The sequence below is a fragment of the Carassius carassius genome, chromosome 46, assembly GCF_963082965.1.
Source record: "Carassius carassius chromosome 46, fCarCar2.1, whole genome shotgun sequence".
In the NCBI taxonomy this organism is placed as follows: domain Eukaryota; kingdom Metazoa; phylum Chordata; class Actinopteri; order Cypriniformes; family Cyprinidae; genus Carassius; species Carassius carassius.
The window spans coordinates 22,197,894-22,214,512 of NC_081800.1; the positions used below are offsets into that span (position 1 = coordinate 22,197,894).

Consider the following 16,619-nt stretch of genomic DNA (forward strand, 5'->3'; position numbering starts at 1 on the left):
TAAATATATATATATATATTATGATACCAAAAAGGGAAATAGGTTTGTCAGACAAGAGTATTTTTCATAAAGGTTATGTCAAGGTAGACTGTTTTAATGTTATATATATATATATATATATATTTTTTTTTTTTATTATATCATAATCAATTAATAGTTTTTAATTTATAATTGCATTATAATTTATTAATTACGATATCTGTTTGTATCCCAAATAATTGTTAGATGTTAAAAATATATATATTTCATACAATAGGCTATTTAATAGCAGGTTCCTATTATGACAACTTTATTATGATTATACTAATAAGGTAAATCGGGGCTAATTGCCACATGCAGTTTGTCAGAAAAGTTTTACATTTTAAATTTTTATTTTGTTACAAGTTGTATTATTATTATTTTTAAATGGTATTTCATGTCATTTTTTATTTATAATATATTTTATTGGTTTAAATAATGCATAGATCCCCCCCCCCATTTTTATTTTTATATTTCATATAGGCCATAATAACAGGCTCCCATTGTGACAACATATCACATTTAGTATCAAAATGAAGCTTTATTTTGTAACACATATTTTAATGTACGTGCCTACACATAAACTGACATTCAGTTGACTGAAAAGTGTGACAATTAGCCTCAGCCTGCCCTATACCCTATTCCATAAAATATTAATTTATAAGTGATATGTGGCATTTATGGGAATTTCTCGCATGAGACGAAAAAACGTGTTAAATGTAGATTTCACTGTGTATAAAGTGATTCCTAGTGTCTGATTCTGAATATAGGCCTGTCTTTATCATCAGTCCTCAATGCACCATCTTGTGGCTCAAAGGCCCGTGACGTCAGAGGGCGGGGCGTAGAGTGACATAGTTTGTTGCTACTCTGCTCAGCCATTGATGCCGAAGCAACACAAGCTTCATTTCAGCGCTGGGTTTAATATCAGTCAACAAGCAGCGATCGAAGTCTCGTTTCGTTATTTACCTGAATCGCTAAACCAGAACACTTATTATTATTATCTCAATAAACACTAATATCCAGAAGCATTATAAACAAAATCAAGTTAAGCATAATCGCTTTGTGTGCTATAAAATACTTGCCTTCTCGTTTATGAAGCATGCATGTATGCGGACAGGTGGGCAAATGTACTGTGAAACTATGGGATGAAATTTACACTCAGAATGATAAATAGATGAAACTGTCCTTGATTATGTCTTCATCTCATTAAGATTTGTAAGGTTTTTAAATAAAATGAGTATGTGGGCGTGCTATTTGGTGGCATAAGCGTGGCTATCACGAGAATAAAGGAAGAAAAGGAAAGATAATTTAGAATTTTAAATTTTTGGAAATAGTAATACATGTTATTATACTTTACATCAATGGTCTGTGTGAACTGGCTTAACTGTGAAATCAAACACTGATATAATATATTATTATATTATTTTATATATATATATATAAAATAAAAAAATATTTTAATATATTTTACATTATAAAGAAATTTAATTTTAGACACTTCCTTCATTTCCGTGCGAGCGACCTCTATTTTCTTACACCTTCAAAAAAAATTAATTAGTTAATATTTTGGACAACCTGGCTGTTATTTGTATGTTTTTCATACGGTAAGTTTTATGTTTTAGGAAATTATCTCCCCTAGCGTCTAATCACGTGTATTACAAGCAAAGCGCATGAGCGAAAGTTCTGCCACTAGAGGGGCTGCGGATTCGATTGACGTCACCGGCTAGTTCAAGAAGAGATGGGAACCGATTTCCGCGAGTCAGTTCTTTTGGAACTCTTCATGTAAAAAGAATCAATTAAAACGAAAGGATTTTAGTGATTCCTTTCCTTACGTGCGTCATCACGTAGTTCCATAACATCCTCTTAAAACGTTTCTGTATGGAAAAACACATTTCTGTATTCTATATTATATTTGATTTCAGTTTAATTAGCAATATTCGTTAAAGGTAATTTAATGTATTTTGGTTCAGTTAGTTGCAGCCGTGATTCAGCTATTTAAACATACGGTTATTTACAACCAAAATATAATTTACATTGGCATTAAACAGTGTTCCATTTCTTTTAGTCGCTGACTCCAGATCTGGGCTGCGTTTCTCAAAAGCATCGCATTGGTGGCTGGTAAATGCGGACAACAAACTAGGAACGATTCAGTTTTGCGGACTGGTTCAGTTGATTCATCTAAAAGATTCGATTCCAATGAACGATTCGTAATATTGCTCACCACAAGAGAAGAAGAGCAGTTTATAGCGCACTCGCAGCTGCGAAAACAACATCTCTAGCATATCATTTCATCTCACCGGTAAATGCCCGAAGATTAAACATGGTTTGTGGCGGATTTACGTGCTCGAAAAACGCCCTCTGTTCGCTAAATGTAGTTTATATGGTGAGTCCCACATACATGGATATTTAGCTCAGCTAGCCGTTAGCAGCGGGTAATCCGGTGTAAATATTTGAAACGTTTGGTATTTCACTTAATTTCATAATTTGTACTAGATTTAAGGCATCTTATGAACATTTTAATGTATTTATATTCAATATAAAGGTGTCTGATGTTAGGTTATAGAGGTGAGGTATTTGTTTTGTAGCTATCAGTAGATGAATCGGCTAGCTGCTTATCTTCATAGGCGGAGCTCGTTAAACAAAATCTTTTTTAAAAGCAATAAAAACAGGGTTGGGTGTTAATATTTTAAGTTTTTTTTTTAGTTTGTTTTTTGGCGAATCTTCTTAATTACATTTCGCCATCCAGTGTTGCATAACCGCCCCTATGTTTGTGTAATCAGCTTTTAATTACTCGATTTCTCTTTGAATAAGTGTATTTTTAAATGTCCCAAACATATATGTAGGTGTATCTATTTCACTATTGAATACCCTTGGAGATTTTGGTCTGGCAGCTTCATTAATGTATCTGTCAAAACTCAAATGTCGTGTCAAAATATGGTTGAGTGAGTTTGCATGCTTGCTTAATATGATACACACAGGACTGAGTCACTGATCATACTTCCGTAATGACTGACACGAGTGATGAGAATAATGGGTTAAAATCAAGGTGTCACAGTCACACACAGCCAAAAATAAAGTACTTTGCACTCAGTCAGAGCTGTAAATGAAGTTGCATTGCTATATGACTTTGGGTGGTGTAATCTAGTGGTTAAAGGGTCTGCTTATGTAATGGGTGTACTGTAAATTTATTGATTAAATATGGGGTTTGAACAGAAAATCAGCGTCATCCTCACTTGGACCATTTTTTGTGTGTTTGGTTTGGTTTTCCAATGTTCTCCGTAATGCCATAATCATACCCCTCATGCTGCCATTTAAGGAGGGACTGTGTGCACATTATTTGGTTGGCTTTGTGATATGCTGCTCATGACAGTAATGCTGTTCGGTTAGGTTATGTTGATACACGTTGCTCTCTGGACCTACAATCTTTATCTTGTTGCCCTTTGCTTTTGGTTATATAGATTTCAGACAAAATCTTGAACTGTAGATTGTCCGTTGTCACTGTTTAGCTTATAGAAATGAGTGTTCCTGAAGCTCAGCTGGTAGAGCATTGCGTTATTAAGCGCAAGGTTCGGTGTTCGATTCCCTGGGAAGTGGGAACACATGATAGGTTAAAATTGATAGCTTGAATGCACTGTAAGTCGCTTTGGATAAAAGCGTCTGCTAAATGCATAAATTTAATTTAAATTTAAATTTAATTTATACAGATTTTATAAGTATTACAGCATGTGAGTTGTGCTTCATGTCTCTGTCACAGTAGTAGTCAAGAATTTAAATGCAATAGTTGTCTTTAGGCACTGCAAAATTCCCATAGTTTTAACAACTGTAGGCCTCACTTAAAGTCAACATGAAATAAAAATGGACCCGATTTACTCTATTAGCCTTATTATGAATGATTCATCAGTGTGTTGTTTGTCTTATTTTTTCAAGTCCTTCTATAACTAACTACATTCTCTCCAACTACATGGTCATGTGGAGACAATGCCCAGCTAACAGTTGGTTAACATGTTATGGTTAGCCACTGCTGGAAACAAAGAGCATCTTTTTCCATTGATGAACATTCATAACTTGCCAATGAAATTTGCATGCAACAAATTAATTGTAACTTATTTCATTTGTTGATTTTGCCAATGTATGTATTTTATATTTCAATTTAATGTATATTTAATTTATTTAATTTGGTTTGGTTTTACTTTTGTTTTATTTATTTTATATTTATTTACTTAAAAAAAATTTGGTTTGATTTAATTTGTTTTTATTTTGTTTGGTATGTTTTTACCTTTTTATTTCGTTTTATTTTTTTCAGTCAATTCTATGGGGAAAATAATTGCAAGTTAAGTTGACAAGTTAATTCAGTTAAAATGAAAGTTTATTGCAACAGTGCCAGTATAGTGTTTTTATTGTTTATTTATATTTATTTATTTATTCATTTATTACTTTTAAATAACTCTACAAATGAAATCCAAATTTTTCCTTTTTAAATATCCTCTTAAACTTGAAAATGTCATAATATGGAAGTAAACTATGTTGTAAGCACCATTACAATCCCACTTTAAGCACAATATATTATTTTTATTACAATTTTATGTATAGCAAAAGGTTGTGACATGTTTCTGATTGGTCTTTTTTCTTCATCCTCAGCTGGTGGGTCTCCTGTTGATTGTCGTAGCAGCATGGGGGAAAGGCTTTGGCATTGTCTCCAGCATCCACATCATTGGTGGCGTGATTGCCGTGGGCTTCTTTCTGCTGCTGATCGCCATTGTGGGACTCATTGGAGCCGTCAATCATCACCAAGTCATGCTTTTCTTTGTATCCTTTGGAAGCGTTTGTACTACATGTTTTTTGTATTCCAATGCCCATAAAACATCAATTGTATATTCTCATTTCTGAATCTTGTGAAGTCCTTAACCACAACTGCTTTTCCACAGTACATGGTCATTCTCTTCATTGTGTTCCTCTTCCAGTTTGGAGTTTCCTGTTCTTGCCTGGCCATGAACCAGGGTCAACAGGTAATCCTAATTAACTTTAAAGCACTCTTGTTGTTGTTGCACAATTGTTTGAGAAACTGAGTGCAATTCCTGGTTTTTGTCTTGTCACATTCCCAAAACAGGAGAAGCTGCTGAATTCATCCTGGGGAATAATGAATAACAACACAAGAATCAGCATTGAGAAGAAGCTGGACTGCTGTGGCTTGTTCAACAATACACAGAACCTGGGAGTGTTTATGTCTGACTTACAACTCTGTGATGCTGTAAGAATATATGCTTGTGTTCGTTTTTGTTTTATTTAGGCTTTTTGACAATTTAGTGAACCGATAAAGTAGAGAAAAGGAAATTGGGTTGGATAGGGGGTGAGCGTGACAATAACAATAACAAGTATTTAATCTGGTCCACATTACATCTTATTCTGGTCCGCTTAGACTGTGAGAAATTGTCTGACCAACCTTGCTACAGTTTATTCTAAGATGATGAGTGAATGGTTCATTTGTATCTGACAGATGAATACTGAGTTAACCAAATGTGAAAAATGAAGATGAATACCCTGTTTTATTTTACTGCAGCCATGTGTAAAAAATAGCCCCTGCCTCACCTGCGGTGAAAAGATGCTTCAACATTCATCAGAAGCTCTGAAGATCCTTGGAGGAGTCGGCCTCTTTTTCAGCTTTACAGAGGTTAGTTCAGATCGCATGTTGTCTGGGCCACATGTGAAAGGCACAACAAAGTTGTGGTAACTAGTGGGAGATCTGGACTGACTTTGAGAGTTGTGGGCTCATCAGTTGGAGAACCATGGTTTAAAATAAATTGTTATTGATCATAAAAAAGTTGTAATTAAGAATGTGACCTACTACATTTCCCATTATTAGAAAGATGAAATACATATAAAGTATCAGTGCCACATTTAGAGCTCCTTTCATTTTTTTGCTTAAGGTCAACAAGAAACTGCTGTGGTTGTAATTAGAGCTGTAATCGGGCCTTAAAAGTTAGGCCCGACAGGACCCGAGCCCGACAGGTTTCGGCCCGAACCCGACAAGTACATTTTGATTGACAGCTTTTTAAAAGCCCAAACCCGTTTAACAGCCCGACATTATTCAAATGTGCACACACACACGCTCTTTTTCCTTGTGTCAAGAATGAGTAATTTATACATGTTTTAACATAATTTATTCATAACTAACGTAGACTAGACCACTTGGAAGTTGGAATAAAGAAATAAAATAAGTCCTCTGTGACATCTTAACATCTCAGCACTCTAAATAGGCATAGGCTCATTTAACCAATAAATAGATCAACGCATTTAAACAAATTAAATTAAGATGAATTTTAAATTAAGATGGGTGTTTGGCAATAACGAAATTAAGATAAAGGTTCCGCCGGATTTGCTTACTAGCAGCTGACATTTAATAAAAGAATAATGCCAACATTAGCGTATATAGGCTACTCTGTCCACATTATGCATTTAAGACTCAATTAATATATAGTTATCATTTGAAAAACATTTACTCACAGCGATTAGGCTAAGCCTATGTTTTTGTGGAAGAAAATGATTGAATCCTCTGTAGATGTCTTTAGCGCGTTCCTGTGCTCTCTGATGGTGCGTCATTATTCACTCATTATTCTCATTATAAACATGGTCAACACTTTTCCACACCTCAGACTTTGCTTTAGTTGCTGGGGCAACCAAAACGTAATCACCAGAGGCAAGCCTCCGTTACACCAACTCAGCATCCATTTTCGCATCTTTCTCGCGTTAATCGAAACACATCACATGACCGCTCATTTACCTCGCAAACCGGAGCACAAGCCCGAGCCCGGCCCGAGCCCGTGTAAGATGATATAAATTAAACCCAAACCCATCGGGTCTCATCGGGTCCCATCGGGTTCGGGCAAAGATCTTCAGCTCTAGTTCAAATTAAGTGGAAAAGAGAAAAAGATAATCCCACATGCTCAAGTACATGACGTTAATATTTCATTTTAAAACGGATAGTTCTTCATTTAAAATCTGATTGAATTAACCACATACAAAGTTGTTGTAAAATATACAGACATGATTAGCTGAATTTTATATAAAGTCAAGTCAACTATTTTATTTGTTTAGCAGAATAAATTTTTTCTAGGGGTGTGATGAGACACTTATCCCATGAGACGAGATGAGACACGAGGTCGGGTTCACGAGAATGAGACGAGATGAGTTTTTTTTTAAGAAATCCTCAATGATGAAATATATAGGAAAAATGTTTCTTTTATTCAATTAAAAAACTAAAAATGCAAAAAATGTAGGTGCATTTTGAAATCAACTTGTACTTTATGAAATTAAACATTTATTTTAATAAATTTTAGGCAGTAATAAACATGTAAACACTGAAGAAGGTTTTCCAATGAACTCAACTAACAAGTAATTGAACAATAATTAGAAATAGTATAAATAAAAATAAACAGCACAAATATCCCTTTAAAATGGAATTGAAGCAGTCAAATTTATTATTTAGTGAACTGATTTCCACTTTAATAAAAAAAGCTTATATAATAAACACAATTAATGTATCCATTTAAAAGAATAAAGCAGTGGTTCCCAAACTGGGGGACGCAGCCAGGCTGAGGGATAGTTGGGCCCTATGAAATCAATTTTATTTTTTCCTGAATTCTTTTATTTTATTTTTTTCAAAATTCATTGTTTTCCGTTTTAATTGTTCTGTATTGTTTTTTTTTCAGTTTGAATTTTTCTCAACTTCTTTTTAATAGTTAAATATAGTAAATTATATAGTCTAATTAATCAGAATCATGAAACTTATACATTTCACATCAATTCATTTTTTTTAGGTTAAGTTATTGAGTTTGGTTGAAATTATATATACCGGTATATATATATTGTTTATATTTTTTTATTGTTACCTAATTCTGTGTTTTAGCATGTCTGATTATTTGAATGTTTAAACATTCTTAATTTATAACTTAATTTATTCACTAGATTTCATAGCCTTATGAATTTTTTTTCCCTCAGAAATTGTGTTTATGGTTATCACAATGAAGTCATAAAATGACTCATTTATCATTTATCATTGTTTGTCTGTAATCTCAATGGACATCATTTTATCCATAATTCTGTGAAATTTCTATTTTAAAATTGTTATTTTTTAAAATTTGTCATACCTGCCCAGGGACTACAGGTGGAAATTATCAATTGTTGCTATAACCTTGCCCAAGACATATTCTCTTGTTTAACAAGTTTAATGTTTATTTGTGCATTGTCCCTGTTTCAAATAAAATAATTTCCAATTTATCTTTTAATTACTGAAAATTAAAAAAAATATTTTTGGCAAACAAAGTGTATTTACTGTTAAAATTGAAACATGGAAAAAATGTTGTGTGATTAATCCTTAAAAAGTAATGTTTGTTTCATTTTTGTAGTAGTAGAAGTAGTAGCCGGCTATGTACATTCTACTGAAAAATAGTACCAGACTTTTATTTTGACGTCTTGACGAATACCTTTACAGTTCTGTGTAAGTGATTTTTACTCAAATCAAATGGTAAAATGCTCATGAAGTGACTCTCAGAGCAGTTTTGGAGACGTTCATGTGTTTCCATCCTGATTTAGTGAGATGGCAGATGCTGAAATCACTGCGAGCGTCAGGCGCGCTTCTGTGTGTAGTAACATTAAATGAACTGCATGTCTGCGCCATTCATTAATAGCAGGATTCATATTTAAATCAACTTTTGCGGCTTTATATTTACAGATACATATCGTGATTTAATTTATGTGTAATGACCTACTTTTGATTTATTAATTAATTCAAAGTTTGTCAAATTCCCGCTTATCCAGTTGCCTGATGTGAATATAAGATCTTACATACCACCACTGGTGAAAGGGCCAGTGTAAAACAAATATATTTGAAAGGTCTGGGCAAGGATATCGTCACATCCTCATGACACCAGTCAGATCTCGCGAGACACATTGGATCTTGCGAGATCTCGTGAATCTAATATTATAATAAAATCCTAAAATTTTAGGGAAATGATTAATTAATGTTGAACATTGATCACTTGTATCATATTGCTTATGTATAAATGTCACTTTCAGCCACGCATTCAAGTGTTAATTTGCCTTAAATGATGGAATAATTTGTAGACATGAATGACTTCTTGCTTGTTACAGCTATTGTACTCAAGTATTTTGTTTCTAATCTATATTTTCGTCCTTTCTCTCAGATCTTAGGAGTTTGGCTGGCCATGCGCTACAGGAACCAAAAGGACCCGAGGGCGAACCCCAGTGCTTTCTTATAGTCCCTCAGATCGTCTGTCCTAAACTATGTTTAGAAAAGTCCAGCTATTCCAGTTCCCTTTTGCACAGGTAGAATGAAGCGCACCTAGAGACCGTTAAAGCATTAAACGCAGAACACAACCACTGATCCCCCTAACAAACACACATTTGCACACCCGTTTCAGAACACACTAGATAACGCACCACACCGCACACATCTATTTTGATGACCCATTTTCCACACAAGGTCTGCAGAGGGCTAATTTAAACCAGCAGGAGGAGGTATCATGTATGATAGGAAGCTCGTTCTGGCACTTCCCCCATCCTTGATGTGAGAAACTCTTCCTGTTTCCTGTATGCAAAACGAAAATCTGCAATGTAAAGCCATCGGTGTCTGCATGTTCATAGCCTCATGTTTCTTGTGACATGGTCAGCTCACTTACGTACACATAAGAACGTAAAGAGTGCCGAAATAGTTCCTGTAGTTTCAGTGTAACCGAAAGTTAATCCACATAAACTGTTATTGTTCAGTATCAGTCAAGAATCTCCCAGGAAAGCAGCATCCATCCACTTTGAATCAGTGCAGACCTGAAAAACACCTGTGTTTTGTGCTATGCTTTATGAAGTCCATCTCGATGAGGTGACCAGTCCAGCCTATGGAATATTAGTTTAGGAATTAGACATAGAACATGAATATTTAAAAAACACTTGTGTAACTGAGCCATGTGAATGGGAGCTTTCCCCTGCCGATGGACTGCAGCCCTCCTGTTGTACATAGTCTTAACCGTGACAGGGTCGACGTTCAACCAATTTACAGATTCTTTTCCATTCTTATTTAAACTGCAGAGATCCTACCACCTCATCTGGGTCTCGCTATTCTCACTGGACTTTTTAAGTTCTTAATTTGCTTTGAAGCTTAGTATTACTCATGGATATAGTGTTTTAATATCTTATGCTTTGATTTGTGGATGTTTGTTGAAATAATTTTGGCGTGCTATTTGCTCAGTTATCTGTCAGCTTGGTTTAAGCCATATACTCATGCACTAACTTGCAGTTTTTATTATTTGCAATCATGTATCGCTTCTTTCCAGCTATTTTTAAAAAGTACTAACAGCATCAGGTCCATAATTTTAGCACTGAATAATGTGCCATTTCAGTTAAAAACTTCTTATTTTGTGTTTTGCCAAATCTCTCTCTTTTTGCTGTTGCGCTTATCCTTTTTTCTTGTTTTGTGCGAATGGTGTTAAGTTGCCAAGTGTGCATTTTTTGCAATGTTGAACATTGTTATTGTAGTAGATAGATAGATCATTTGTAATGACTTTTGTGCACATGCATATGCTAATTACATATGTCCAGTATGTTCTTGTGTTAATTTTCTTATGCATATTAATAGAGGAACATACTGGCTAATGCTGTCTTAACTGCTTTAGTTTCAGCCCCACATGATCGAGAAAATGAGAAAACACTGAACCATCACTCAGTGCAGCTTAAATGTGTTCTGCTTCACTATTATGAGTGTGTTTCATTGATGGATTTTGAAGAGGTGAAATCAATGGTCTGTGCTATAGTAGTTATTTATTGCAATTGTGAGAAGGCCACGTTACCTGACTCGGTGAGCTGTAAGCACCACTTTCCCTGGATTTGCCTTGTATTTTTGAAACTGACTTTTCCAATTAAATATTCTTAGATCAATACCTGTGAAAATCTCTCTTATTTTATTGTGCACTCATCATGAGTTGTGTTCCTTAGCTGGTTTTGCTTCAACACTCATTTGACTTCAAGTGGTGACTCAACCTTATCAAAGCCATGTTTAAAGGAATAGTTCACCCCCCCCCATTTAAAATTTACATGGCAATTTAAAAGTTTATTCATTAAAACAGGTTTAAAGAAATTTACATCACTTGCTCACCAATGGATGCTTTGCAGTGAATGGGTGCCGTCAGAATGAGAGTCCAAACAGCTGATTAAAACACCACAATAATCCACACACCACTCCAGTCCATCAGTTAACAACTTGCGAATTGAAAAGCTGTGTGTTTGTAAAAAAAAATGAATCTATCATTAATATGTGTATCCATAAGTTTGTTTTTTCCAGTAAAAACTTTTTTTTTCATCTGAATCAGCAGAGAAATATAAACAGATCAAGAAAAAACAGTCCAAAACTGTTCTAAACGAATATGATTACTTTTGGATCGTGACGTTTTTATCAGCTGTTTGGACTCTCATTCTGACGGTACCCATTCACTTTAAAGGATCCATTGATGAACAAGTGATGGAATGCTACGTTTCTCCAAATCTGTTCTCGGATGAAGTAAAAAAACGTATCTACATCTGAGAATGACCTGAGGGTGAGGACATTTTTCATCAAATGTGAATTTTTGGGTGGACTATTCCTTTCATGTACTTTGGCCTGTTATTTTACCTGGCATAATTTTGTTCATAACTTTTGTGAATCAGGCCATTTTGTTAATCTTATCCATGTTTCACATCTGTCAAATTTGTTCTACTTCTGCAAAGTGAATTTGAATAGAGTTTGATGGGACACATAGCCTTTGACTTCATCATCAAAAGAAATGGGAAGTATTTCTTCTCCATTTTAAGAGTTGATAATCCTTTTTATTTACCATTTATTTTAAATGTAAATTATGTGTGTTGTGACATTTTATCATTTGCAATTAGCATTAGTGGATTAGAATATCAAAGCAAACTGTCATTTGTTGTCATTGCTTATTGCTGAAAATCACAGACATCAGCAGATGTTAAACTTCATATTGAGTTTATATGCACTAGTGGTACAGCATTTCATTTCACTGCTAATAATCTATTATTACATGAGGATGATCCTAAAAAAAGACTTGTTTTTTTTCTCCAGCTCTTTGTATTCAGTGTCAAGTTGTTTTTTTTCTGTTAACAATTTACACTAGGCTGTTATATTTAGATTATGCAACTTGTGTAGAGGTGTAGGAGTCTAAAATGATTCATACCAGTACTAAAAAAATATTCCTCTGTAAACAACGTTATCTTACACGATGTTCTCCTATGTGAAAGACAAACATTCTGTTGCTATAAGGTTAAATTTGTTGATGTAATGTCTCTCAGCAGCAAAAGATCCACTTCAACTTCCAGCATCAACAGTAAGCTTTGTGCTGTGTGTCTGCTGATTTATATTGTGCCCATGATCATGTAGTGCTTTTATATAATGGGTGAAGTCATTATAAGCTGGTTTTAGGCAAGTGCATTTGTGCCTCTAAATGCTCTGCATCCATGTGGTGCTTACTGGAACAAAAACAGCAAAATGCTGCTTTTAGATACTGTTTAGGATTCAAAAAGCAAAGCTTGGTCTAATATGTAAAAGCTTTGCTTTTAGAGCTTATTCTGTGTATGTATAGTGTTTGTAATCCACATTCCAAACATTGTTATTTTTAACTAAAGCTAAAACTATCAAAAAGTGTTTTCTGAATAAATTGCTGAAATTAAAATATATAAGATCAAAATTTAAATGTGATTTAGATGAATAGAAAATTAGATCTGAACTAAAAATGTTAAACTACAAAAGTTGCTCGAACTAAAAATATTTAAATATTTTAAAAAAAGCACATTACCAAAAATTACCAAAACTTACACAAAAATTTAAAATGAAGTAAAAATATACAAATAAAAGCTCCTTCAAATTAATAAATACTAGTACATAAATACTGTCAAATATCACTGGTTAATATAAAATCACAACATTTGAAGTTGTGCATGAACCCTCAAAATTAATATATTGAACAAAACTTAAGTAATAATAGGTTTTCAGCCTTTAGATGCAACTATAACATTTACTAAGTTGTATTGATTTTATAAAGGTAAATGTAAATAAATATCTGCAGTATCCTAATGCCATTATATCACCTTATCATTGCACTGATGAGCTTCAGTGCATCAAGAATTTGTTGTGGCCGCAAAAAAAATAGATCGAATGGTTCACAGCTGAAAGCACTTCATGGATAAACACATCAGCTGAATGTAACGACCATTTATGGAGCTTGTCTAATATTTTAGATTTTTGCCGAATTTTTATTTTAATAAAAGTTTATATCTTAAAGGCATCTTTTTGTCTTTCTGTGTTGTCTTGCGATTATGTAAGTAAAATCTGCAGGTGACTGGTTCCTTTGAATTTCCGGACATGCTCAGCAAAGCAAACCCTTATCCGGTCAGCGCACTTGGGCTCTGTGTTGGGACACTTGCCAGTTTTCACTCCTTTCCTCAAGGGTCCATTTGCACTAACAGGTCTGACCACCTGTCTAGAGACTAATATAGCAAAAGGTCTATGGGATTTTTGAGAAGCAGCCTTAGCAAAGACCTAAATGTAGAATTGCAACATATGGAGTGTGATGATCAGCAATGGGAAAACCTCTCTCTGCATCCTGACCTATGAGGTGTTATCTATGACAAATGCCATATTTATTTATTATTAAATATTGAAGCATATTACGATTCCTGCCGATCCAGTCAGACAAACAGGAAGAGTAATCTTTCCCATCAGAATGAGGAGACAAGCAGGTCAATAGCAGCATAAATAATGGAACAAACTAGATGCTTGCTATTTGTGCAAATGAAGACGGACCAGTCTGACTGTCTGTGGGAAATTGCATTGAGCTTGTACAGTGTCGTTGCTGCATGAGACACACAGCATCAGATGACCTGTTTGGAAAGGACAGCCCTGGTATAGTGTTAGGAGTGACAAGCAACCTTTAGACTAAACTTTAAAATCTTCTAGACTAAAATGAAAATCTTCTGAGAATTGACTCACCCTCAAGCCATTCAAGGTGTAGATGACTTTGTTTCTTCATCAGAAGAGATCTGGAGACATTTACATTACTTGTTCACCAATGGATCCTCTGCAGTGAATGGGTGCCGTCAGAACGATGATGACAACACAGTAATCCACAAGTAAATCACACAACTCCAGTTTCCAATTAACATGTTGTGAAATGTAAATCTGCATGCTTGTAAAAAAAAATCCATCATGAAAGAAAGTAAGTCATAGAGCTTAGGTTGTGTTAGTCTTGTGGTATATTGGTTTTTATTTATCATGCAAGGGAACACGGGTTCTTGTTTGAACATGATGTTTTTTAAACCAAGCAAAATTACAGCTGAACTTGACAGTGATTGGGATGCATTTTCATTGTTTGCATAAGAGAAGCTTTGATGTATGATAATAACTCTGTTTGTGTTCCACAGACAAAAAAGTCATAGAAGTTTCAAGCGAAATGAAGGTGGGTGCATGATCAAAGCGAATGTAAATGATCTGGGTAAAGTGCAAGTAGATTGAATGGATCAAATTAACATGTGAGTGGCCAACTGACAAAACAAGATATTTTTAATGGAACAAAAAAAATCTGTTTCAAATAAATGCTGTTCTTTTTAACTTTTTTATTCATCAACAAATCCTGAAAAAAATGCATCAGTTTCCAATATTTAATATATTCAAATAGAAGTTATTTTAAAATGTTATAACAATGGATTGTTCATGTTTGTGTCCACCCTTAGTAGCTGGATAAAAAGAAAAAAGGAATGTATACATTTATTAATATTGCTTTACCTTTTTGTATATTCCATTAATAAAAACAATAATAAAAAAAAAAAAAAATAAAAAAAAATGTTATAACAATATTACTGTTTTATTGTATTTTTGATCAAATAAATGCAGCCTTTGTGAGTGAGAGCCTTGATTTAAAAACATAAAAAATGTAAGTGCATGTGGTAATATTTTTAATAAATAATTTTTTGTACATTTTACATTTGCATTTTAGTTATACAGCAGATGCTGTTATACGAAGTGACTTACAAATGAGGACAATAGAAGTAATAAAATGTAAGTGCTGTGACAAGTCTTGGTCAGTCTAGTGCAGTACAAAAAAGAAAAAAGAACAAGTAGAGTAGAAAAAGAATGAAAAACAATAATGTCAGAGGGTTATTTTGTTTTATAATAATGATAAAAAAAACAAGTCAAAAGAATAGAGAATTCTAGTAATAGAGGGTCAATAGTTTTATAAATTAATAAAAATAAAACAAGTAGATATAATAGAAAAAGAATATGGAATGTTAGAGTTAGAGGGTCCACTTTTATTTTTAGATTTTTGCTTTTTTTTTTTTTTTAAAGAAAGGAAAAAAGTAGTAAGAATAGAGAGTCAGGAGAGCAAGGTTCTATAGAGGGCGCATAAGTCTAAAGTAGTGAATATAGGTAAAGGGGTGCAGAGCCAGTGATGGTTTTGTAGACAAACATCAATGCCTTGAATCGCTATTGGTAGCCAATGCAAATTGTTGAACAGAGGTGTGACATGCACTCTTTTCAGTTTGTTAAAGTCTAATCTTGCAGCCGCATTCTGGATTAGTTGCAAAGGTTTGATTGAACTGGCTGGAAAACCTGCCAAGAGAGTGTTGTAATAGTCCAGTCCGGAGAGAACAAGAGCTTGAACCAGGAGTTGTGTAGCATGTTCCTGTGTAGCATGTAATCTTCAACATTGGGAAGATTAGGGCCTATCCTAATGTTGTATAAAGCAAATCTGCAGGATTTTGCTATGTAACTTAAATTACTTAAAAAAAAGTTTTTATAAAAATAAACAAATTGCACTGTTCACCAGTGAAAGCAAGGTATTAAAATTTTATCCTATAAATATTTCCCAGGTAGTGTTTGTGTCAGAATGTATGTGCAAGGGTTCACTCACTTTGCAAGTTCAATTATTGATGTGCAGAATGGACACACTATATGCCTTTGTGCAGCACAGTCATGCCATAACAATAAATTGGTAATGTAATGATTTGTTGGAGATTGATCTGTACTACCAGAGAGGATCACTTTGACAGCTCAGTACCAACCAGGGTCTGACTCACTATCCATTATAACTGAATAGAGGATTGATCAAAGTTATGAAGGCATGTGTTTATGTACAGTGCCATCAGGAAGTGTTTTGTGTTCCACAGAAGAGTGAAAGTGAAAAGTGAAGTGACATTCAGCCAAGTATGGTGACCCATACTCAGAATTTGTGCTCTGCATTTAACCCATCCGAAATGCACACACACAGAGCAGTGAACACACACACACACACACACAATGTGAGCACACACCCAGAGGAGTGGGCAGCCATTTATGCTGCGGCACCCAGGGAGCAGTTGGGGGTTCAATGCCTTGCTCAAGGGCACCTAAGTCGTGGTATTGAGGGTGGAGAGAGAACTGTACATGCACTCCCACCACCCACAATTCCTGCCGGCCCGGGACTCGAACTCACAACCTTTCGATTGGGAGTCCGACTCTCTAACCATTAGGCCACGACTTCCCATATGGCTTATGACCTCTCATATGG

General features: G+C 34.5%; 1 protein-coding gene across 1 annotated transcript; it reads left to right on the forward strand.

The window, feature by feature from the left end:
- The first annotated feature begins 2,217 nt into the window (after positions 1-2,217).
- Positions 2,218-10,962, forward strand: LOC132129792 (tetraspanin-31-like). Its single transcript, XM_059541557.1, has 6 exons — positions 2,218-2,401; positions 4,657-4,824; positions 4,944-5,024; positions 5,126-5,266; positions 5,576-5,686; positions 9,219-10,962. The coding sequence occupies exons 1-6, from the start codon at positions 2,339-2,341 to the stop codon at positions 9,291-9,293; spliced, it is 639 nt and encodes a 212-aa protein (XP_059397540.1). The 5' UTR covers positions 2,218-2,338; the 3' UTR covers positions 9,294-10,962.
- Positions 10,963-16,619: the final 5,657 nt, after the last annotated feature.

Coding starts and splice junctions, on each gene's coding strand:
- LOC132129792 (XM_059541557.1), top strand. CDS start 2,339: ATGGTTTGTGGCGGATTTACGTGCTCGAAAAACGCCCTCTGTTCGCTA. Junction 2,402..4,656: donor CGCTAAATGTAGTTTATATG/GTGAGTCCCACA, acceptor CTTCATCCTCAG/CTGGTGGGTCTCCTGTTGAT. Junction 4,825..4,943: donor ACCAAGTCATGCTTTTCTTT/GTATCCTTTGGA, acceptor GCTTTTCCACAG/TACATGGTCATTCTCTTCAT.